Source organism: Salmo salar, chromosome ssa06 (genome assembly GCF_905237065.1).
Source record: "Salmo salar chromosome ssa06, Ssal_v3.1, whole genome shotgun sequence".
NCBI classification, from domain to species: domain Eukaryota; kingdom Metazoa; phylum Chordata; class Actinopteri; order Salmoniformes; family Salmonidae; genus Salmo; species Salmo salar.
Genome location: NC_059447.1, coordinates 14,753,870 through 14,779,738, shown reverse-complemented (window position 1 = coordinate 14,779,738; position 25,869 = coordinate 14,753,870). Strand labels below are relative to the sequence as shown.

The 25,869-nt window shown below is 41.1% G+C and overlaps 1 protein-coding gene across 4 annotated transcripts in view; it reads left to right on the top strand.

Moving 5' to 3' along the window:
• The window catches only part of cyth1a (cytohesin 1a), a 107,552-nt gene extending 95,846 nt beyond the window's left edge, over positions 1-11,706 (top strand). For 3 of the 4 annotated variants that reach the window (XM_045719829.1, XM_045719828.1, XM_045719830.1), the window contains exons 10-13: positions 2,363-2,441; positions 4,011-4,079; positions 5,059-5,213; positions 7,814-11,706. In XM_045719829.1, coding sequence (XP_045575785.1) covers positions 2,363-2,441; positions 4,011-4,079; positions 5,059-5,213; positions 7,814-7,892 — 382 coding nt within the window. In that variant the 3' untranslated portion in view covers positions 7,893-11,706. The remainder of the gene's footprint in view (positions 1-2,362; positions 2,442-4,010; positions 4,080-5,058; positions 5,214-7,813) is intronic. The other variant, XM_045719827.1, reaches the window with a different exon arrangement.
• The last annotated feature ends 14,163 nt before the right edge of the window (positions 11,707-25,869 follow it).

Here is a 25,869-nt window from a genome sequence, read left to right as displayed (position 1 = left end):
CAGGAACTGAAGTGGTCAACCAATCATCAATCACTCACATTCTCCTCCAAGCCAATCAACTGTCATATCATCAGCTGTGAGATTCTGCCATTTGTCTCTACATGACTCTGTCTGTCAAGTGTCATTTCAACATTCATATGTCACGTTCCGAGGACAAGATGACGATAACACAGTGACAAAATGGCGGCAAGGAGAACGTGTTTGTGGTCATGTTCCAATGTCCATACTAGCCCACTACTTAGAATACCTGCCCAATACCACAGGAGGTTGGTGGCACCTTAATTGGGGAGGACGGGCTCATGTTAATGGCTGGAGCGGAATCGGTGGAATGGTATCAAATACATCAAACATTTGGTTTCCATGGTTTCCATGTGTTTGATGCCATTCCATTGGCTCCGTTCCAGACATTATTATGAGCCTTCCTCCCATCAGCAGCCTCCATTGTTTCATACTAAGAAGTGTGCTGGTATGTGAATATCGGGACGGTGAGTGTTTAAGTGCCCTCTCATGACCTTTGTAGTGTGATAGGTGATCATATACATTAGCATCGCAGCTATATGATCAATAGAAGTGTGTCTTTTCTGGCCTGTTGTGATCAACACTTATGTTAGATGGTGTCCACAACACTGCTCTTCTGTTAGATGGTGTCCACAACACTGCTCTTCTGTTAGATGGTGTCCACAACACTGCTCTTCTGTTAGATGGTGTCCACAACACTGCTCTTCTGTTAGATGGTGTCCACAACACTGCTCTTCTGTTAGATGGTGTCCACAACACTGCTCTTCTGTTAGATGGTGTCCACAACACTGCTCTTCTGTCTTGGTAGATGGGTTTTCTTAGTGTCTTCATACTAACATTGGTGGTGGTGTAACAGCTCAACTACCTTGGCACTTTCAGTAGGGCCAGACATAGAACAGCCAGACATAGAACAGCCGGACATAGAACAGCCGGACATAGAACAGCCAGACATAGAACAGCCAGACATAGAACAGCCAGACATAGAACAGCCAGACATAGAACAGCCAGACATGCATTTATGTCATCGTGTTGATTTGTCTTTAATCAAAAATGGTATATATCGTGTTTTCTCCTGGAGCATGTAGGTGTGTGTCCATGTACACGTTGTATCCATTCCATTTAGTTTTGATGGAGGGTATTTAGACTTAGAGGAGGCAAAAGGGGTCCCTTAAATGAACAGAAATATTGTCCAGAAATGACCTAATTGGACAGAAAGGTGTCTTCAGACAATACATTGACTGGTGTTTATATCATATCTCTGTGAATTGGGCCAATATTCAAGACAAAACTCTGTGACATGACATTAGCAACTAATCTTCCATAGTGTATTTAACGACTTGCCCTTTACTAGTTAAAACAGGAAGTTCCAGCCAGAGATGCCCATAGAGTGAGTAGCCTACTAGCATAGCTCCAGGCTAGCTCCAGTTTCCTGCCCCCCCTGACGCTGTTTATCGGCATCTCTTCCTCCCAGCGTGAGCTAGCTGCCATCTGCTGCTGTGGTCAGGTTTCTCCCTAACAGGAAGTGGGAGTGGCGGTGGGGTCGGGGGTCTGCCACAGATCACTGAGCAGCTGAGTTAACCAGAGACGCCCCGCCGGGTGTGAAAGAGGCAAAGGATTTGAGACAATTGTTAGTAGTACTATTTCACATTCCCCATAGTAGGATCTCATTAACTCTTGGAGGTCTAAACTTTAACAAGTGTTTGGTTTTATATCCCAGCTATTGATCTTCTTTAGAAGTTGTCTACTCTGAGAGACTGTAAGTCCTGAGTCAGCTATACTGAGGACCTACGGAGGAGAGGTAGGACAGTTAAAATGAGCACTCAGGTTTCAGACAGTATTAAACATGATATACTGCTCTGTCTAATCTATAAGGCTAAGGGCTTTTCACTACAGAGCCGAGCCGAACCAAGCTGTACTGAGCTGGCCCGGTTATGCATCCACCATAGTTGCTGGAACCGTTCTGAAAGGAAAATGTGAAAAGAACATATCGGAGCCAACAGGTCGGCACAATGGTGTAAAAAGGCGATTACAGAATTCCTTGGTCTTATCAAAGCCCAGTTTAGTCAACAGAACTTCTCTGTAATCTCATGCTTCTCTCTCATGTAGAGTAGAATAACTGGTAGTCTAGATGCTATGTGTGGGTTGCCGGAGGAGCATGGTACGGTGCTTGATGGGGAATGTAGGGAGATGGGAGTTGTAGTTCTATACCTGTTATCTGCCTGTCTGTCTATCCATGCGTCTGTCTGTCTGCCTGTCTGCTGCTCTGCCCTCCGCTGTCCGGTGCCCATCCCTCTCTTTCTCTCTCTCCCCCCTGAGTCTGGCTAACACCGTCTCTCTATTCCTCAGGGGGACGCGTCAAGACCTGGAAGAGAAGATGGTTCATTCTCACGGACAACTGTCTGTATTACTTTGAGTACACCACTGTAAGTACAACTGTCTGTATTACTTTGAGTACACCACTGTAAGTACTGGACTGGAACTGGAGCCATCAGTTATCATGTTCAATTCAATATATCTTAAATGTCTGCAACAGGCACACATACATACATGGCTATTATGATGGATATTACAGTTGCAAGTTACAACACATTGTCACACCTGTTCTGTTTGTGTACTTGTTCACTGCTCTACTGTGTATTCATTGGTGGCAGGTAGCCTAGCGGTTAAGAACGTTGGGCCAGTAACCGAAAGGTTGCTGGTTTGAATCCCCGAGCCGACTAGGTGAAAAATCTGATGATGTGCCCTTGAGCAAGGCTCTTAACCCTAATTGCTCCTGTAACCCTCCTGTAAATAAATAAATAAATAAAACCTGGTCTGGATAAGAGTGTCTGTTAAATGACTATGTAAATGTAAAATAATTATTCAGAGTAATGTCATTAACAGGTATATTCCATTCACAATAAAATATAATATAGTGTAATATCCCTTTAGTAACGCTACATTTTGTAGTGTAATATCCCTTTAGTAACCACCACATTTTGTAGTGTAATATCCCTTTAGTAACCACCACATTTTGTAGTGTAATATCCCTTTAGTAACGCCACATTTTGTAGTGTAATATCCCTTTAGTAACCGCCACATTTTGTAGTGTAATATCCCTTTAGTAACCACCACATTTTGTAGTGTAATATCTCTTTAGTAACGCCACATTTTGTAGTGTAATATCCCTTTACTAACCACCACATTTTGTAGTGTAATATCCCTTTAGTAACCACCACATTTTGTAGTGTAATATCCCTTTAGTAACGCCACATTTTGTAGTGTAATATCCCTTTAGTAACCGCCACATTTTGTAGTGTAATATCCCTTTAGTAACGCCACATTTTGTAGTGTAATATCCCTTTAGTAACCACCACATTTTGTAGTGTAATATCCCTTTAGTAACGCCACATTTTGTAGTGTAATATCCCTTTAGTAACCACCACATTTTGTAGTGTAATATCCCTTTAGTAACCACCACATTTTGTAGTGTAATATCTCTTTAGTAACACCACATTTTGTAGTGTAATATCCCTTTAGTAACACCACATTTTGTAGTGTAAAATCCCTTTAGTAACACCACATTTTGTAGTGTAATATCCCTTTAGTAATGCCACATTTTGTAGTGTAAAGTCCCTTTAGTAACACCACATTTTGTAGTGTAATATCCCTTTAGTAACACCACATTTTGTAGTGTAATATCCCTTTAGTATCCGCCACATTTTGTAGTGTAATATCCCTTTAGTATCCGCCACATTTTGTAGTGTAATATCCCTTTAATAACCACCACATTTTGAAATATAATATCCCTTTAATAACCACCACATTTTGTAGTGTAATATCCCTTTAGTAACCGCCACATTTTGTAGTGTAATATCCCTTTAATAACCACCACATTTTGCTGTCTGTATTTTAAGCCATGTCCCACAGCAGTCCTTAACAGGTTCATCTTAACTTCCATGTTTCTGTCCTCTTAACAGATTCATCTTAACTTCCATGTTTCTGTCCTGTAGGACAAAGAGCCCAGAGGGATCATTCCACTGGAGAACCTCAGCATCCGGGAGGTGGAGGACAAGAAGCCTGTAAGCACACACTGCACCCTTTGCTGGTTCGACCACATAACACACACATTTGTTTTACTCTCCTTTGGGGACCAAACAATTGATTCCCATTCAAAATCCTATTTTCCCTAACCCCTGACCTTAACCCTAATTGTAACCCTAAACCTAACCTCTCAGCCTAAAATAGTAATTTTTTTCTTGTGGGGACTGGCAAAATGTTCCTTGTTTTACTATCCTTGTGAGGACTTCTGGTCCCCACAAGGATAGTAAAAAAAAACGCATACACACACACACGGGAGATAAAAGCACACCGTCAAATTTCTTGATCTTAATATGATCAGGAAATAAGACCATTATTTCACCTCCCATTCATTTGGGATTGAGGCATATAGCTGATCAACACAGCCAATGATGTGTGACATGGACAAATATTGACATGAGTTCACTTCTGAGATCTGCAAGATATGACAAACTGATTCTGGACTGATCCATCCAGTAATCTCCTTCCTCCTGAAGTGTGCACCCGTTCACTACTCCTCATAAATTGGACAGCATTGGATTGGTGTAAACATGGGCTAGAGGGAGTTTCCATATTGCAGTAATTTCCTTCCAAATCCATGAAGGGAAGTGAACAAGTGCACACTTCGGCAGAAAGGGGAGATTATAGTTCAGTAATGTCTCAGACTAGACGTTGTCTCCCCCTGGTGGTAGTGTGGAACAGCACATAACACAGCTTGGGTTCATCTCAATTGTACTTCCTTGATTAAACACACGCGCCTGCAGGAACACACACACCTTATTAAACTCAGCAGTTCTGATACAGTTGTGGCATTCCTCACATTCTCTCTCCTTGCCTCATTCTCAAAACGTTTTGGAGGCGAAGAGACGATTGGAGGAACCTTAGATCTTCTGCTCCAATGTGTTTAGAGAAGATGAGGAGGGAGGACCTGAGGAATCAAGAAAATACAATTTAAGATTGATTCTCCTCTCCTCTGCGTAGAACTGCTTTGAGCTCTTCATCCCAGAGAACAAGGACCAGGTGATCAAGGCCTGTAAGACGGAGGCGGACGGCAGAGTGGTGGAGGGGAACCACACCTTCTACAGGATCTCTGCTCCCACCACCGAGGAGAAGGATGAGTGGATGAACAGCATCAAGTCAGTAGTACTGCTTATCAACAAGTTATGAATGGTTTATGGATAGGTTGTGATTTTGTTATGGATGGGTTATGGATGGGTTGTGATTTAGTTATGGATGGGTTGTGATTTAGTTATGGATGGTTTATGGATGGGTTGTGATTTAGTTATGAATGGGTTATGGATGGGTTGTGATTTAGTTATGGATGGTTTATGGATGGGTTGTGAATTTGTTGTGAATGGGTTATGGATGGGTTGTGATTTTGTTATGGATGGGTTGTGATTTTGTTATGAATGGGTTATGGATGGGTTGTAATTTTGTTATGGATGGGTTGTGGATGGGTTGTGATTTTGTTATGGATGGGTTGTGATTTTGTTGTGGATGGGTTGTGATTTTGTTATGGATGGGTTGTGATTTTGTTATGAATGGGTTGTGGTTTTGTTATGGATGGGTTATGGATGGGTTGTGATTTTGTTATGAATGGGTTATGGATGGGTTATGGATGGGTTGTGATTTTGTTATGGATGGGTTGTGATTTTGTTATAGATGGGTTATGGATGGGTTATGGATGGGTTGTGATTTTGTTATGGATGGGTTGTATTTTGTTATGGATGGGTTATGGATGGGTGGTGATTTTGTTATGGATGGGTTATGGATGGGTTGTGATTTTGTTATGGATGGGTTATGGATGGGTTGTGATTTTGTTATGGATGGGTTATGGATGGGTTGTGATTTTGTTATGGATGGGTTATGGATGGGTTATGGATGGGTTGTGATTTTGTTATGGATGGGTTGTGATTTTGTTATGGATGGGTTGTGGATGGGTTGTGATTTTGTTATGGATGGGTTATGGATGGGTTGTATTTTGTTATGGATGGTTTATGGATGGGTTGTGATTTTGTTATGATGGGTTGTGGATGGGTTGTTATTTTGTTATGGATGTGTTGTGGATGGGTTGTGATTTTGTTATGGATGTGTTGTGATTTTGTTATGGATGGGTTATGGATGGGTTGTGATTTTGTTATGGATGGGTTGTGATTTTGATATGGATGGGTTGTGGATGGGTTGTGATTTTGTTATGGATGGGTTATGGATGGGTTGTGATTTTGTTATGGATGGGTTATGGATGGGTTGTGATTTTGTTATGGATGGGTTGTGGATGGGTTGTGATTTTGTTATGGATGGGTTATGGATGGGTTGTGATTTTGTTGTGGATGGGTTGTTATTTTGTTATGGATGTGTTGTGGATGGGTTGTGATTTTGTTATGGATGTGTTGTGGATGGGTTGTGATTTTGTTATGGATGGGTTATGGATGGGTTGTGATTTTGTTATGGATGGGTTGTGATTTTGATATGGATGGGTTGTGGATGGGTTGTGATTTTGTTATGGATGGGTTATGGATGGGTTGTGATTTTGTTATGGATGGGTTATGGATGGGTTGTGATTTTGTTATGGATGGGTTGTGGATGGGTTGTGATTTTGTTATGGATGGGTTATGGATGGGTTGTGATTTTTGTTGTGGATGGGTTATGGATGGGTTATGGATGGGTTGTGATTTTGTTATAGATGGGTTGTGATTTTGTTATGGATAGGTTATGGATGGGTTGTGATTTTGTTATGGATGGGTTATGGATGGGTTATGGATGGGTTGTGATTTTGTTATAGATGGGTGGTGATTTTGTTATGGATAGGTTATGGATGGGTTGTGATTTTGTTATGGATGGGTTATGGATGGGTTATGGATGGGTTGTGATTTTGTTATAGATGGGTTGTGATTTTGTTATGGATAGGTTATGGATGGGTTGTGATTTTGTTATGGATGGGTTATGGATGGGTTGTGATTTTGTTATGGATGGGTTGTGATTTTGTTATGGATGGGTTGTGGATGGGTTGTGATTTTGTTATGGATGGGTTGTGATTTTGTTATGGATGGGTTGTGATTTTGTTATGGATGGGTTGTGATTTTGTTATGGATGTGTTGTGATTTTGTTATGGATGGTTGTGATTTTGTTATGGATGGTTGTGATTTTGTTATGGATGGGTTGTGATTTTGTTATGGATGGGTTATGGATGGGTTGTGATTTTGTTATGGATGGGTTATGGATGGGTTGTGATATTGTTATGGATGGTTTATGGATAGGTTGTGATTTTGTTATGGATGGGTTATGGATGGGTTGTGATTTTGTTATGAATGGGTTATGGATGGGTTGTGATTTTTGTTATGGATGGGTTATGGATGGGTTGTGATATTGTTATGGATGGGTTATGGATGGGTTGTGATATTGTTATGGATGGGTTGTGGATGGGTTATGGATGGGTTGTGATTTTGTTATGGATGGTTTATGGATAGGTTGTGATTTTGTTATGGATCGGTTACAAAGCCCTAATTTAGATACTATTCAAAGAAAGTGTTACTCTGTTATCTCTCTTAATTTGATGTGTAATCCAAAGATACTCGTAGCTTCCTTTTGACCTTTGTTCCGTTCCACCATACACCATTGATAATAAACTAGGAACCTGGGAAATTGCAAGGCACCCCAGATTATATTTACAGTGTAAATGAGGTTATCCCACCAGGGGAGTGTACTGACTACCCCCCTTCTACCCCCACCCTCACAGAGCTGCCATCAGCAGGGATCCCTTCTATGAGATGCTGGCCACCCGCAAGAAGAAGGTCTCCTCCATGAAGAGACACTAGAGCTGCTCAGGACTCCTCCTCTTCCCCTCGTTGAGAGAGTTTGGACCCATCCTGCTGAGACCCTGAGACTTATGTTTTCAGGCCTGGGGATGGAGTTGGGGCTGCAGACTGGGGGCTGGGGCCTCTGGCCTCGGTCAGCATTTCTCTGGGATAGGCTCTAGCTTTGGGATTCTACAGGCTGACCAACAGGACAGGGTGCATGCTGGGTAGCTGAGTTTTTTTTCAGAACCAGGAGCCAAAGCCTCCCCCTCCTCCTCTTCCCCCTGCTCCTCTTCCCCCTGCTGCTGTCTCTGTGTCTGAATGCTCTCCATCTCTCTCTCAACTCTTTGCTGTGTGTATTTTGGGAGGAAGGGGTCTATCGCTTTCTGGGTAAAATGGATCCCCTCCCTCAAAAAGACATGTGCACACACACCCATATTGTCACACACACCAATGTCGTACACTGAAGTCATACACACACACACACACACACACACACACACACACACACACACACACACACACACACACACACACACACACACACACACCTCATCTAAACTCAGCAGGTCTGATGGAGTTGTGGCATCCCAACCAAAATATTCTTACTAGCTTTCAAAAAGAAAGGTGAGATGCTTTTCTGTATGTGTTAATATGATGGGCAACGTGTGTTTGTAAAGCTTACTACTGTATATATTTCCCTCAGAATCTTCAGCTTTTGGGTTTCAGTTTTAGTTTTTGATAATGTTTTTAGAAAGACTGAGTGGGAATGGGTTATATTGCCAACCGACGATTTTTTGGAAACGAGAATAAACTTTTTTGAAGTCTTTCTGTCAAAGTTGCCTCTCAGGAGATTGTTACTTGGCTCTGGATCGGTCTGTATCAGGATAAACTTAGACTCTGTCCAAACTGTCACTCAGTAACTGAAGGAAGAGTTCATTTACAATGAGTTTTTAAAATTAACATCATTAAATGAACATGTTTGCCATTTCATTTGCCGTTTATATGCACATAATCGGTGACAATAATTGAACTTTGACAGTTGTATTCCTCCATAGCTGTTTGCCCCTGACTCTTTGTTGTTCATATGTATCCCCAGTTGTTTGACAGCAGTTTATAGGTGCTAACTTTGTTGTAAAAACACACTTCAAAACACGGTTGTTAAACACAGTGTCGTGTTCATTAGGCACCGAAACGGAAGAACGGGGACTGAAACAGGTGGGGACTACTTTGACTTGTCCAATAAGATGTGTTCATTTTGGTTTCCCATTGCAAAACGTTTTCTGTTGTGTGCCCTAAAGAACACTACCCTGATGAGTGGTTTGCACATGGTCTTAGTGTGGGATTATGGGCTAGGGCTCAGCTATCGCTCTTCATTTCCTGTTGGACTTGGAGGTCCATTCAGGGGACTAGAGAGTCTGTCGGAGAGAGTGTCTGTGTGTCTGTCAGTCAGTACGGGGCGCAACTCAGGGGCTCACAGAGATTTGGGGTGTCTGGAAACTATTGTCCTCATCTGCCCCATCCCTCTATTCTGTCCTCTCTCTCTTTTCTTCTCTCTTTCCTTGTCTTCCACTCATCTCTTTTTTCCTCTCCTATATCTCGCTAACTGTAACATTCACACAAGATCATTTAACAATAATAACATTTTATGGTGTACAACTGACTAGGTATCCCCCTTTCCCTATATCCTATTTCCTATTCATTGTCATTGTCTACCTGACACTCCCAATGAAATGTGTCCTGTCATGCTGCTGGTTAGCTAATTCACAAAGACAATCTTTCTAAGTGGAGCTGGTTATTTTTACCTCTTAAATGCAACAAAGATGCCCTCACCTATCTTTTTATCCTATAGGAGCACTCTTAAATGTCCTTCCTTATTTGTAGATACAGTATAAAATGCTAGAACAATCCAGGTTTCACCTTCTTCAACCCACACTCACCATCCTAAAGCATTGGAATAGCTCTCTCAATTTCAAATAGCTGTTGCATCCTTTACTGTACGAGCTGTTGCATCCTTTACTGTACTAGGAATACAGTAATAATACCCGTAAGACAAACAACGCCCAGGAATACAGTAATAATACCTGTAAGACAAACAACGCCCAGGAATACAGTAATAATACCTGTAAGACAAACAACGCCCAGGAATACAGTAATAATACCTGTAAGACAAACAACGCCCAGGAATACAGTAATAATACCTGTAAGACAAAACAACGCCCAGGAATACAGTAATAATACCTGTAAGACAAAACAACGCCCAGGAATACAGTAATAATACCCGTAAGACAAACAACGCCTAGGAATACAGTAATAATACCTGTAAGACAAAACAACGCCCAGGAATACAGTAATAATACCTGTAAGACAAACCAAGCCTGGGCAGTGGACTGTCCGTTCCTGGAATTGGAACACCCTGGAATGTTTGTTGGATTGGATTTGAGACAAAACACAGCTGTTGATCAGGAATGTGCCACTACGCTCCATAGTGGTGGAACTACTCTGATCAGGAATGTACCACTACGCTTCATAGTGGTGGAACTACCCTGATCAGGAATGTACCACTACGCTTCATAGTGGTGGAACTACTCTGATCAGGAATGTACCACTACGCTCCATAGTGGTGGAACTACTCTGATCAGGAATGTACCACTACGCTTCATAGTGGTGGAACTACTCTGATCAGGAATGTACCACTACGCTCCATAGTGGTGAACTACTCTGATCAGGAATGTACCACTACGCTCCATAGTGGTGAACTACTCTGATCAGGAATGTACCACTACGCTCCATAGTGGTGAACTACTCTGATCAGGAATGTACCACTACGCTCCATAGTGGTGGAACTACTCTGATCAGGAATGTACCACTACGCTCCATAGTGGTGAACTACTCTGATCAGGAATGTACCACTACGCTCCATAGTGGTGAACTACTCTGATCAGGAATGTACCACTACGCTCCATAGTGGTGAACTACTCTGATCAGGAATGTACCACTACGCTCCATAGTGGTGAACTACTCTGATCAGGAATGTACCACTACGCTCCATAGTGGTGAACTACTCTGATCAGGAATGTACCACTACGCTCCATAGTGGTGACCTACTCTGATCAGGAATGTACCACTACGCTCCATAGTGGTGAACTACTCTGATCAGGAATGTACCACTACGCTCCATAGTGGTGAACTACTCTGATCAAGAATGTACCACTACGCTCCATAGTGGTGAACTACTCTCCCAGTGCAAGACCTCTTAAGTCAGCTTTGGTATACATTATTTGTTTTTAAAGCGGAATCGTACATGGCATCACAATTGCATCCAGCAAATGCAGCTTTATTTGTGCATAAAACCTTCTCTACTCTGTGATCAGTGCCTGGCTATCTGTTATTCATGTTTTTCCTCATTTATGGAGGCAAATTCATGCCAAAAATAAAGAACCATTGATATTGACAAATTAGTCATCAGTATTAGTTTTATTTCAATATTGTTTTTTTGCCAATAATCTGCTTCCATAGCACATAGCCCTGTTTCCCTGATTAGTTTATCCTAGCCTCGTCTCAGCAGACTGCTTATAGAGATGACAAGGAAACAGTAAATAAAACAATCATTCATCTAGACAGAATTTGGTTACTGGTTATTTATCAAGGTTGTATATACTTATACTTAAATGTATAGTGGATATATCTGTTTTTCCATGTTATTTTGGAGTTTTAATGTAGCAATATGATGTTATTATTAGCCATTTTTCTTTTTGTTTCATAGTGTTTGATTTGAGGTTTCTATCATTGCCATGTAATCAAAAGCTGAAATAAAGTAAAGACCAACTTGTCACTACGGCTGACTGACTGAGTGTATACTAGATGGCCATTATGGACTGCAATCTTGTCAATTCATTCAAAATATCAAATGTTTGTCTTTAATAATAGCTCATACAACAATCACTTGTTTAACTTTTTTTTTGCATTATAATTATTACGTTTTCGTTTTAAGGCCTTGTTCTTAATCTGAACAAAACCAAGGGCATTGGACAGACTTTGATTTTTGCTCCGGGTTTGGCTCTTATTGAACAGACCCACCAGAGGGCAGCACACTATCAGTTCATGTGCTGTAGAGGAGAGAGTGGAACAATAAGTCATACTGTCATAACTTCACATAGAGGCAGCCTATTACCTCACCTATGAAGCCTATTGGTCCATGACTAAATAACGAACAGTAGCTGGAGAACAGCAGAATACTTCAAACTGTTTTGTCATCATTACTTCCTTTAGCTCAATTGTCCTTGAGCCTATTATTTTCATAAGCTAACATTCATAGCTGTTACACTGGCACAGACTGACTGAGAAATATCAATATTTACAAGTGAATGTGTATCATATTAAATGGTGCCTGGAAATTGAAACTGAATCAATAGAAATTACTCTTTGCAATGGAATGGTGGCTGCTGGAAACAGCAGTGAATTAATGGCATTGTGATGGTAGAATGTAGAAAACAGCACTACAAACTAACAAAAACACTGGTTGTCTCCAAGTAGGAAAAGCAGACTATTCAGGTACAAGCTGCATGTCATATGTTGCAGATTCAATACAAACATTGCATTATGTGGAACTCTAGTAAAATACCCTTATTTTAACTGCCCCCAAAATATATCTACGTATATATTTTCTGCTTGAATCCTGCAAAAGCACTGGATACCTAAATGCCCCATGTATTATCTCCCATACAGCTTTTATGGGCATACTAACCTTTTATTTAAAGAAAAATACAAAAAAAACATCCTTAAATTTAGACAAATATAGTTTTGCTCATGGGTGTGGAGAGGTATGCTCCTTTCTGTACCAGTGCAGTCAAAAACATGATTTCCCTGTTTTATATATATTTCTATACTATGATGTTGAAAAAATACTGTGAAATTGTGAAAATTATGCTAATGCTGTTTTAGTATAAGAGCCGTTTGAAAAGACCAACTGAAATTTCAGCCTGTTTTGGTGAGATGGATTGTTGGACTGCCTGGTGACATAGACCAATAACAAAGAGAGTTTCAAACCTCTCTGCCAATAACAGCTTGTTTTCAGGTTCCTCCCATTAGGCTCGTCCAATTAGACCACTCAGACCACTCCCAGACAGTCCTAGCAAAATTCGTGCTTCAGTAATTTCTATTTGCTAAGAAGCTATTTTTGTTTCTTTTGTACCATTTTTATTGAAAAAAATAACTATTAACGTCCAAAAACTGCATCTGTTAAAGGTTCTGGATCTTCCAGCAGGACAACAACCACAAACACACATCAAAAGCACCCTGGAATGGTTCAAGAAGAAACGCTAGACTGTTCTGGAGTAGGCAATGAAAAGTTAAGATCTGAATCACATCCATAAACTATGGCAAGAGCTGAAAACAGCAGTTGGTGGAGGCCATCCCTCTAACATTAAAACATTAAAGCAGTTCGCTGCTGAAAAGTGAGCCAAATTGTCAGTAGAAAGGTGCAGCAAGCTCAATGATGGCTACAAGGAGAATTTGTCTGCAGTTATCTTGGCCAAAGGCTGTGCAACTAAGTACTAGCTCTGGGGTGCCAATAATTTTGTCCATGCCATTTGTCATTATATATTTTTTTGAATCAAAAATAAATTTGAGGTTAGAAAAATAACATTGTTTTTGCAGTGTTGAAAATCCAATAACAAGGTGTGGAGAACCAAACTTACTTTAGAAGAAATAGGGAATTATTTAAGAAAAGTGCAAGGGTGCCAATATATTTGGCCGCAACTGTATGGTTGCCATTAGGCCATGGATGAGGTGTAACCGCTGTGAAATGGCTAGCTAGTTAGCAGTGCGCGCTAGTAGCGTTTCAATCTGCGATGCCACTCGCTCTGAGACCTTGAAGTAGTTGTTTCCCTTGCTCTGCAAGGGCCATAGCTTTTGTAGAGCGATAGGTAACAGTGCTTCGTGGGAGGCAGTTGTTGTGTTCAGCGGGTCCCTGGTTCAAGCCCAGGTTGGGGCAAGGAGAGGGATGGAAGCAACACTTACAGAGGCATGCAATGATTTCAATCCAGACCTCTCCAAATGGGCAAAAAAAACGGTTTCCACATCATTCAAACAAAAAAATGTAATCTCATGATGTTGAATCAACGTGGAAAACTGATTGGATTTGCAAAAGTCATCGACGTAAGGGAATTGTTTTTTTCCCATCCAACTTTTAACCTAAATCCAATGACATGCTGAATTTTTGTTGTTGATTTCTCTTTGAATTCACATTATTTGACATCTCAATTAAATGTAAATCAAAACTAGATGTTTAAATGACATCTGTGCCAAGTGGATTTCGCCATGCCAAAAGATTTTTCCCCAGGTGCATGAACCTATGGTGAAGACAGCCTTGGTGCAAACTACGGCCTGCTAAATATTCTGTTTCTTGAAGTTCTTTCATTTGATTACATTGCGAAAGGTGTCTTCAGTGACCACACATGGGATAGAAATGATGGAAATGTGATGTCCAGTCAATTTTGATGGGAAGTGAAGTGTACTGCCCAATGTGAAAACAGTGTAATATACTGTTATTTACTGTTCTGTACAAATTACATTCAAAGGGAGAAAAAAAATATTTATCTTGGATTAACTGGTTGTTAAAAGAACTACATTGAGAAGATATCATTAGGTTGTGTTTTGGGGATTTAACCAATGTACTTGGTATATTTCACAGTAAACGTATATTTTTGATCAATGGTTGTGTGGTGAAAGATGTCTGCAAACAAAATGAATGCACAATGGAAGGTTTTGAATGTAAGACTGGCTGCATTATCAGTTTGGAGTTTTGAACTGAGAGTTTAGAAAATTCACCACATACTTGTGAAAATAGTACCAAAGCTAAACAATGTACTAATTGATATTGAGATAAAAACGGCTGCATGGAGACTCTAAGTAAACAACAACTAATTGGTAGTTGAATGCACTAATTGTAAGTTGCTCTGGATAAGACTGTCTGCTAAAATGACTCAAATGTAAAAATGTCATAGCTGTTAAGGAAATACCCTCCTGATTAGCAAGGTAGATATACCGTAAACTGTCAATTCAACAATGACAGTGTTCATCTTTCCCTATCACACCCTTATCAAAACGGAAGGGTTCCAAGCCAGGTGGATCTTTTGAAAGCCCTTTTTGTTTGCTCATCAACGTTTACTGCTTTCCATAACTGTCTTCACACAATTCAACTCTAACATTTCTTTATGACCTGTATAAAACAAAGATGATAACATTTTAGAGAAATACCAAGCCATGTGACTGATGGGAAATGAACGGCATGTTGTCACAGAGAGAGAAGAATGACAGAGGGAGAGACTAACAATGAGAGGGAGAGAGAGAAAATGAGAGAGAAAGAGAGAGAGAAAGGGGGTAGTACAGTATGAGAAGGAATTCTTTGTTTTTGTAATCCTACTACCCAGTTTTCCACCTCAGGCACTCACATATCTTACAGCACTGTGGAAACATTTCTGGGAAGCACTGTTTGTTTACCATTGTGTCTGTCCTTGGTTTTCTCCACAAGATACGGAGCAGGGAACATAGATACATAAACAATGTAAGGCATTTCATGTCAGGATGGCACATAGAACAACGTCAAGTTTCAACTTTTATTTGTCACAATCACAAGTACAGTGAAATACTCAACTTACCCAACGGTACAGTATTCAATCTCTAAGAGAGGAAGCTGTATACAGGGTCAGTGGCAGTACCAAATATACAGTGTGCAGGGATACTGGTGTATTGCAGAATACTACAGTAGAGATACAAAGGATATTCACAAAGTATCTCAGAGTAAGAGTGCTGATCTAGCTTCATTTTTGCCTTTTCATTTGTGGTGAATAAGAGAAGGAAACTGATCCTAGATCAGCACTACTCTGAGGGGCTTTGTGAATACAGGCCCTGGACTGGCTAGCTGTGCTGTAGGGCTTTGTGAATACAGGCCCTGGACTGGCTAGCTGTGCTGTAGGGCTTTGTGAATACAGGCCCTGGACTGGCTAGCTATGCTGTAGGGCTTTGTGAATACAGGCCCTGGACTGGCTAGCTGTGCTGTAGGGCTTTGTGAATACAGGCCTGGACTGGCTAGCTATGCTGTAGGGCTTTGTGAATACAGGCCCTGGACTGGCTAGCTGTGCTGTAGGGCTTTGTGAATACAGGCACTGGACTGGCTAGCTATGCTGTAGGGCTTTGTGAATACAGGCACTGGACTGGCTAGCTGTGCTGTAGGGCTTTGTGAATACAGGCCCTGGACTGGCTGTGTGTGCCATAGGGCTCGGTCAGCATTCCCTAACACTCCAAGCCAACAGGACGGGCGTAGTGAAATACCTTCCCATACTATACCACTACATGCAGTCATCCACTTGGCTTTGGCCCACGTCCAGGAGGGGCTGTGAGTGAATGTGCAATGAGAGGGTTGTGAATGTATAGATGTAGGATCTTAATTTGATCACCCTGTTGCAGGAGAACTTTCCTGAAATTCAGGACATTTAAAACTTATAGTGTATTTGAGGTTTAAAAGGCTTCTGAAATTTGTAATTTCCACGTTGACATTTCAGACTTGATTTACCCTTACAAAAAATATATCAACCCCTACAAAAAAGTCCATTAACTACAATCCACATAATAATTCACTGTTGCTGCAGTGGCAAACTGGCTCAAATGAAGATCCCACACCTGTATGATGCTGTGGTTGGGCTGATGAGGGGGAATGAGACTGAGCACACTGCAGGGTACACCGTAGCAAAAGGTTTCAAAGCGTTTTGCAACGGAAAACTAAAACAAACCATTCTTATTAGACAAGATCAGATAGTACCTCCCTGTTTCACTTCATTCTGGCCCCTTTTTTCTCAGTTTCGTACCTAATGAACACCGCCCACATCTCTCAGGCATTCAGTCAGTCAGGGCCAGGGCCAGCGGGATCAACCGTCTCCTCCTCTCCTCTCCTCCTCCGGCTAAGTGGAGACATGTGAGGCCAGTCAGGCTTCAATTAGAGCCAGACGGTTTCCCAGAAGCACGGCTGCCTCCCCCTGCCTCCTCGGCCCCACCGCGACGGGAGAGGGGCGTCTGGGCCGCACCCCACAGTGCCCCGGGCAACAGGCCCTGACCTCATTTGGCCCTGGCCCGTCAGGCAGGAGAAAAAGCCTGCCGTATTGACTCAGATAGGCCTGTTAATTCCCACGTCAACGCTCCTACAACTACACAAACTCTCTCCTTTTTTAAGGGCTGTCTTTCCAAATGTAGCTGTAAACTAAAGTAACTGTGGTGAGGTTAGCCTGGGTATGCCAGAATGCTTTGAACTTGACATTGTTTCACTTTAGAGCATGTGCTCCTAGTATGGGCATACACCTCAAATGGAACCCTGTTCCCTATTCAAAAGGAGTGCACTACGTAGGGAATAAGGTGCTGTTTGGGACACAGTCATGGGCTCCCCGTCAATTTGCTGGAACTCCAGTGACTACAGTACAAAGCACACAGCTAGCTATTAGACAGGAACACCAGTCACTGTGGTGGTCCTCTAATCACACTGATAAAACAAGCTCTTCACCACACAGACTCCGTGGAGCCCTTTGCTCATACTCACCGCTACCACGCATTAAAATTAAAACTCAGCACTTTATTTACTGTAGCTCTGTGACACGGCATGCTCTGTAACATGATAATGACTAGCAAGCACTTTCAAACAATGGTCATGAGACATTGATTTGTTTAGGCCATGTCCAGTGTGTGTGTGTGTGTGTGTGTGTGTGTGTGTGTGTGTGTGTGTGTGTGTGTGTGTGTGTGTGTGTTTGTGTGTGTGTGTGGGTGTGTGTGAAGATGCTTAGAATGGTAAACACATAGTAAAGTGGTACACTAAGCTGCTGGGTCTGTTTGTGTTTTACACTATGACCTATGACCTCATATCCTGTTCAAATCCCTTCAGGAACCCTGACTTCTTCCTGGAAGCTACCTCCAGCAGGATTTCTGAGAAAGGGAGTTAGGGAACCCCCACACACACAATAGACAAGTCCCATGTGCAAACAAGTCATCGAGGACACTGGAGAGACACAGGGCCAACGGGACAAACAAGTATAAGCCTAACACAATACACCATTGTCTTCATTCTCACAGGGCAGAGATTACACCAGGCGACTTTATCTTGTCATAGTGAATGCTGCAGCTCTTGCATTCTGGGAATCAGTGAATGGATAAGAGCATCTGATAAAGGACAAAAATGTATTCAAATATTTTTTGACCTGACAAAACTCTACCCAACAATGCAAGACAAGCATAGATTAACTGACCTAGTGTATCAGGTCTAACTAACCAAAACCAAGATAAGATGGTAATCGTAAGTAAACAGTCATACTTTTGGGAAACCGATGAATAAGTCATTTTTGATGAGTTGTTTGTTTGAATACTTTATGATTAGTTGCTATAATGTGCATTGCCTATTTGCTTTATGACTGTAGCAGCATAATGGTAAGATTACTGGTAAGATTACTAGTAAGATTACTGGTAGATTGCTGGTAAGATTACTGGTAAGATTTTGCATGTTTTTTCCCCAACATTTCTCTTCACATGGTTTTTGAGGATGGATCAGGACGTCTGTTGAATGTGTGGAGTGAGATTATTCTCCACTCCCTGGTATGTTCTGTGTCTCTGTGAATGATAACACATTACATATAATCAACAGGTATAATGTTGTATTACTTGTTAGTAGCATGTTTGAGCCCTTAAAGGGGAATGGAACCAGAAGGAAAGCCAGCTAACTGTAACCGTAACTAAAGTCTTTCCATTCCATACATTACATATTGATATGCTGCAAAACAGACTGACTAGACCTGTAATTTAGACAGGATCATTATGAGATTATACTATAAGGGGGTCAGTCATCTGACAAGACCTGTTATTTAGACAGGATCATTATGAGATTATACTATAAGGGGGTCAGTCATCTGACAAGACCTGTTATTTAGACAGGATCATTATGAGATTATACTATAAGGGGGTCAGTCATCTGACAAGACCTGTTATTTAGACAGGATCATTATGAGATTATACTATAAGGGGATCAGTCATCTGACAAGACCTGTTATTTAGACAGGATCATTATGAGATTATACTATAAGGGGGTCAGTCATCTGACAAGACCTGTAATTTAGACAGGATCATTATGAGATTATACTATAAGGGGGTCAGTCATCTGACTATACCTGTTATTTAGACAGGATCATTATGAGATTATACTATAAGGGGGTCAGTCATCTGACAAGACCTGTAATTTAGACAGGATCATTATGAGATTATACTATAAGGGGGTCAGTCATCTGACAAGACCTGTTATTTAGACAGGATCATTAGGAGATTATACTATAAGGGGGTCAGGCATGTTTATGACAATTCTTACAATGTGTTATACCTGTTGTGTAGGCTATATGGTTTATGACAATTCTTACAATGTGTTATACCTGTTGTGTAGGCTATAATGTTTTTGACAATTCTTACAATGTGTTATACCTGTTGTGTAGGCTATAATGTTTTTGACAATTCTTACAATGTGTTATACCTGTTGTGTAGGCTATAATGTTTATGACAAGTCTTACAATGTGTTATACCTGTTGTGTAGGCTATAATGTTAATGAAAAGGCAGTCCCGTTTTAAATGATGTGCAGCTTAAAAGCCTACATAAAACTGTCATAAACACAATTTTTTTTTAAATTACAAATCATCTATAACCATATGTCATGCTCTATAAAGTGTTCATAAATGTGGAATAACTGTGAGACAACCACCAATGTCAAATGTGACATAACCCACTATGTCAAATATGACATAACCCACTATGTCAAATATGACATAAACCTATGCTTTATAAAGGGTGGCAAAAGCACCGCTTAATGAAGGCCTTATAAATCATGAAATTGAGGCTTCTCAAAGCATGTATAACCTTGTCATGCGTCTTGGTAGAGCATTGCAACGCCAGGATATTGGGTTCGATTCCAGGGACCACCAATATGTAAAAATATATTCACTCATGACTGCAAGTCGCTTGCATAAAAGCGTCTGCTAAATGTTATATATTATATTATATTTCAGTAAAACATTTCTAGGATGGCCCAGCCTCCCCCCCCTAAAATCCTGTTTTCTTAGTTTAGTTTTTCTAGGTTTAGGATGTTCCCCAGGTTTACCCCAGATTTTCCACACTTTTTTTTATAAAAAAAAAGAATAATGTGATTTTCTGTGTTCACAACAATGCTTAAACCACATCAGGGGATGACTTTTGAGGTCTGGGAAAAAAAACAAAGGAACTTTGTTGAGTGTAGTTGCCTTTGAGTGTGCGTGCACTGTTGTTTGGTTAGCGGGTTTTCTGTAGTGCAGTAAGCCACATGTGATGTGATTCAGCCATTGGAATGGATGGAGTAAAAGGCCAGAAGCCCAATGAAATGACACATACAGTGCATTCAGAAAGTACTCAGACCCCTTGACTTTTTCCACATTTTGTTACTTTACAGCCGTATTCTAAAATGTATTAAATCGTTTTTTCCTTTGATCAATCTACACACAATACCCCATAATGACAAAGCAAAAAGAGTTTTTAGACATTTTTGCAAATGTATTAAAAATAAAAAACCAAAGGTGTCTGACTTTAAATGAAGTACTGCGTCATGTGATATAAAGTCTTTATGGATACGTTATGAATGACCAAAGATGTCTCACTTCAAACCAAGTATTACAGGACACTACATAAAGTGTTAACGTTCTGTTGATTTATCAAGGTTCTCTCATGATCCACAGGTTACTGCAGAGTGTGAGAGGTATTTACATTAGTTGATGGACCTGGAAAGCTTGCGTTCGTGTGTGTGTGTGTGTGTGTGTGTGTGTGTGTGTGTGTGTGTGTGTGTGTGTGTGTGTGTGTGTGTGTGTGTGTGTGTGTGTGTGTGTGTGTGTGTGTGTTTGTGTGTGTGTGTCAGTACCAAGATGATTCGGAGTAGTCCAACCTGAGACAACCACACCAGGTTTTCCTCTTCTGTTCCCATGGAGATTAGGGCTTGATTACAACCTGTTACGATGGTGCCAACATTTTGTGGCAAGTCTTTCAGCAGGGGAGTGGGTTAATGAGTCAAAGACCTGACTGAGCCCAGCACCACACGGTATGGCTTGTTTTGTTGTGTTCGTGTCTGTGTCTGTGTACTGAGGAACATGTAACTTGGTTCCAGAAGAAAGACACTTTCAATTTCTTTAGATTGGGGGCTTTCATCAAGGTAAGTGTTTCTTTAGGTTGGGGGCTTTCATCAAGGTAAGTGTTTCTTTAGGTTGGGGGCTTTCATCAAGGTAAGTGTTTCTTTAGGTTGGGGGCTTTCATCAAGGTAAGTGTTTCTTTAGGTTGAGGGCTTTCATCAAGGTAAGTGTTTCTTTAGGTTGGGGGCTTTCATCAAGGTAAGTGTTTCTTTAGGTTGAGGGCTTTCATCAAGGTAAGTGTTTCTTTAGGTTGGGGGCTTTCATCAAGGTAAGTGTTTCTTTAGATTGGGGGCTTTCATCAAGGTAAGTGTTTCTTTAGGTTGGGGGCTTTCATCAAGGTAAGTGTTTCTTTAGGTTGGGGGCTTTCATCAAGGTAAGTGTTTCTTTAGATTGGGGGCTTTCATCAAGGTAAGTGTTTCTTTAGGTTGGGGGCTTTCATCAAGGTAAGTGTTTCTTTAGATTGGGGGCTTTCATCAAGGTAAGTGTTTCTTTAGGTTGGGGGCTTTCATCAAGGTAAGTGTTTCTTTAGGTTGAGGGCTTTCATCAAGGTAAGTGTTTCTTTAGGTTGAGGGCTTTCATCAAGGTAAGTGTTTCTTTAGGTTGGGGGCTTTCATCAAGGTAAGTGTTTCTTTAGATTGGGGGCTTTCATCAAGGTAAGTGTTTCTTTAGGTTGGGGGCTTTCATCAAGGTAAGTGTTTCTTTAGGTTGGGGGCTTTCATCAAGGTAAGTGTTTCTTTAGATTGGGGGCTTTCATCAAGGTAAGTGTTTCTTTAGGTTGGGGGCTTTCATCAAGGTAAGTGTTTCTTTAGGTTGGGGGCTTTCATAAAGGTAAGTGTTTCTTTAGGTTGAGGGCTTTCATCAAGGTAAGTGTTTCTTTAGGTTGGGGGCTTTCATCAAGGTAAGTGTTTCTTTAGGTTGGGGGCTTTCATCAAGGTAAGTGTTTCTTTAGGTTGGGGGCTTTCATCAAGGTAAGTGTTTCTTTAGGTTGAAGGCTTTCATCAAGGTAAGTGTTTCTTTAGGTTGGGGGCTTTCATCAAGGTAAGTGTTTCTTTAGGTTGGGGGCTTTCATCAAGGTAAGTGTTTCTTTAGGTTGAGGGCTTTCATCAAGGTAAGTGTTTTTTAGGTTGGGGGCTTTCATCAAGGTAAGTGTTTTTTAGGTTGGGGGCTTTCATCAAGGTAAGTGTTTCTTTAGGTTGGGGGCTTTCATCAAGGTAAGTGTTTCTTTAGGTTGAGGGCTTTCATCAAGGTAAGTGTTTTTTAGGTTGGGGGCTTTCATCAAGGTAAGTGTTTCTTTAGGTTGGGGGCTTTCATCAAGGTAAGTGTTTCTTTAGGTTGGGGGCTTTCATCAAGGTAAGTGTTTCTTTAGGTTGAGGGCTTTCATCAAGGTAAGTGTTTCTTTAGGTTGGGGGCTTTCATCAAGGTAAGTGTTTCTTTAGATTGGGGGCTTTCATCAAGGTAAGTGTTTCTTTAGGTTGGGGGCTTTCATCAAGGTAAGTGTTTCTTTAGGTTGGGGGCTTTCATAAAGGTAAGTGTTTCTTTAGGTTGAGGGCTTTCATCAAGGTAAGTGTTTCTTTAGGTTGGGGGCTTTCATCAAGGTAAGTGTTTCTTTAGGTTGGGGGCTTTCATCAAGGTAAGTGTTTCTTTAGGTTGGGGGCTTTCATCAAGGTAAGTGTTTCTTTAGGTTGAAGGCTTTCATCAAGGTAAGTGTTTCTTTAGGTTGAGGGCTTTCATCAAGGTAAGTGTTTCTTTAGGTTGGGGGCTTTCATCAAGGTAAGTGTTTCTTTAGGTTGAGGGCTTTCATCAAGGTAAGTGTTTTTTAGGTTGGGGGCTTTCATCAAGGTAAGTGTTTTTTAGGTTGGGGGCTTTCATCAAGGTAAGTGTTTCTTTAGGTTGGGGGCTTTCATCAAGGTAAGTGTTTCTTTAGGTTGAGGGCTTTCATCAAGGTAAGTGTTTCTTTAGGTTGAGGGCTTTCATCAAGGTAAGTGTTTCTTTAGGTTGGGGGCTTTCATCAAGGTAAGTGTTTCTTGGTGTAATGTCATCCCCAGGCTATTACACACACAGCGCATATAAGCCTGAGAAATCAACCATTCAAAGTCGGACCCCGCGCCCCCCTCCCCCTTCTGACCCCTTACTTTGGCAACCACTGGTGTAGGCTATAATGTTGATGACAAGTCTTACAATGTGTTATACCTGTTGTGTAGGCTATAATGTTGATGACAAGTCTTACAACGTGTTATACCTGTTGTGTAGGCTATAATGTTTATGACAAGTCTTACAATGTGTTATACCTGTTGTGTAGGCTATAATGTTTATGACAAGTCTTATTTTCCATTGGGAGAAGCTATTTAGAGTGGCTCCGGTCTTATGTCGATAGCAGTGAGGGATAAATTCCAGATTTAGTCCGTTAGGCCAAACGGTACTATTTCTGTCGGTCAATATTAACTTCTAGAGTAAGGTTAGATATTAGAAGTTAACTGTCCGGTAACCGAGCGGAATAATTTGCCTACCGCACTAAGACAGTGTAGGCAGACCGTATGCGTATCTGTATTTAAGTACCGTGTCGCTCCGGTCAGCATAAACGCTAGCAGAATATGCTGAGGGTTAAGGTGAGACGTCACTAGAAAACCCACCCTTTCCATAGTGAAAGGATCCTATTTTGGTGCTTGGAAGGATACTCCTGAACCAAGTAGCAATAGCTTAGCATTACGGGCAAGCTAACAGAGAGGGAACATTTCCTCTCCCTGTGCCACGTTTTAATCTCTCCGCCTGGCCTGACGGAAGTCCCAACCTTTGTACTTCACCTGGTGGTGAAGAATTGCCAGTACATCTCTAGGGGAAATCCAAACGTGGAGCACGGTAACATATCCAGACAATCACAATTGACTGGATATGACGTCTCATTCAATTTAACTAACAAGTGAAATTGCCAGATTTACCTTTTCAAGTGGATCTTTTAAATAATATCCAAAATTGATTGGGCGTCTACAATGAGACATGATTAACTTTTTCCAAACTTAACTTAGATGAAGCAATGCTCTCAGGTTAATTGAAAGTTAATTCCCAGATAGCCTATACAGGTTTGATATATCATAAATAGATTAATCAGTAAAACCCATTACTCACGGGAGTGAACCCCATGTGGCTTCGGCCTTAAGGGAAAGTATAGTGGTGAATGTACCCTAAACATTTAAACTACATTACTGTTATGATAACCCCGCAATCTGAATTGCTTGGGTATCATTGCCTCATTCAATTTATTTAGTTAAATTGTCGAACATACCTTTCTAAGTTCTTCCAATTAAATGAGACAACTTAAACTTTGCATATTAACCTGGATGAAGCAACCTCTCAGGTTAATTCAAGTTTAATACCCAGATAGCCTACCCAGGTAGGATTAATCATTGGCATTGATTAATTAATTCAATTTGCTTTTGCAAATTCATTCACCTCCAACTTCCACATTACTGGTACAGTACTGATGGTTCATCAACATCTATGAATAGATTAAACTTGTCTTTGCAGCTTCCAATGAATTCCAAACCCAAACATTGAAAAAAAAATAGGAACATTTTTTCCTCTAAATTTTTCTAATAATGTGCAAGCTACCAAAGGAGGTGGTCACCACTCCTCCGCTAATTAGTGAACCTCAACCCATAAAAGGATTGATTTCTAACCTCAGCAGCGATAACAACCCTAATTATGCCATTAGTGGAAAAGCAGACAACAATGTTTTCCAAAATCAACCATCGGGCGCAGGCCTCGTAAAGGTTCTCTCCAGTCTAGCTCTGATGTCTTGCCATCCGAGATTGCCATCTGTCCAATACCGCAGTGCACAGCTGAAGCACGAGCAGGTAACGGTAGACATAAAGGGACAGGTGGAGAGAACCGGGAAACCAATGACCAATGCAGACAAGGGAAAAATTCTGCTAGCTATGGAACTGCGTTCGAAAACTGAACAATTAAATGTAATTGCAAATCCGTATGACGATGAACAAGCACAAGCTCTTCAACAAAATCGTTTTCTATAGGAACAAAATCATATGCTACAGGAACAACTCGATTTAGCCAAAACTAAATACGATGATGTCCATGCCAAACTAGATAAATCTGAAGTTATCTACAAACAGGAGCGCTCAACTTGACAACATGCATGCTGTTTTGTTGAATGTTACTCAAAATAACACGGTTCTCCTCAAAGCGCTGCAGACCAAAGACGATCAGTTAATGAACACAATGACAAAGTTGGATGACAAATCAGCAGAACTTATTGAAGTCGCTGACCAAATGAATGATGAGAGAACTCAGGTGATGAGGATGGAAATATTGATTTCTAAGCAAGCAGAGGAAATCTCATCACTGAATCTCTCGCTCCGTACTCAAGACCTCTTTCTGCAAACCATGACAGATAAGTTGGAGACCGAAAGGAGCAGGTGTGACACTCATGTGTCCAAAATCAGTACTCTAAGCGCTCAAGTGGACTCTGCAATGCAGCAGAATTCCACCCTTAGGTACCATCTGGAGGAAATCCAGAATGGTCACGCTCTACAGCGCGACTACCCATCCAAGCAACCGGAGCCCTGTACTCACAGGAGTGAAGACAATAGGTTTCAGACCTTGCCTCCCTCATGTGTCCCTCAGTCTTCTCTTCTTGGCCCTTCGGCACTGAGTAATATGGCGCCTCTTGGCCAACCACAACAAGGCTTGGCTTCTTCTCTTGGCCTTTCGGCCCCAATTTCTCCACAGGATGAAGCCAACCCTCTCCGCCCGCTTG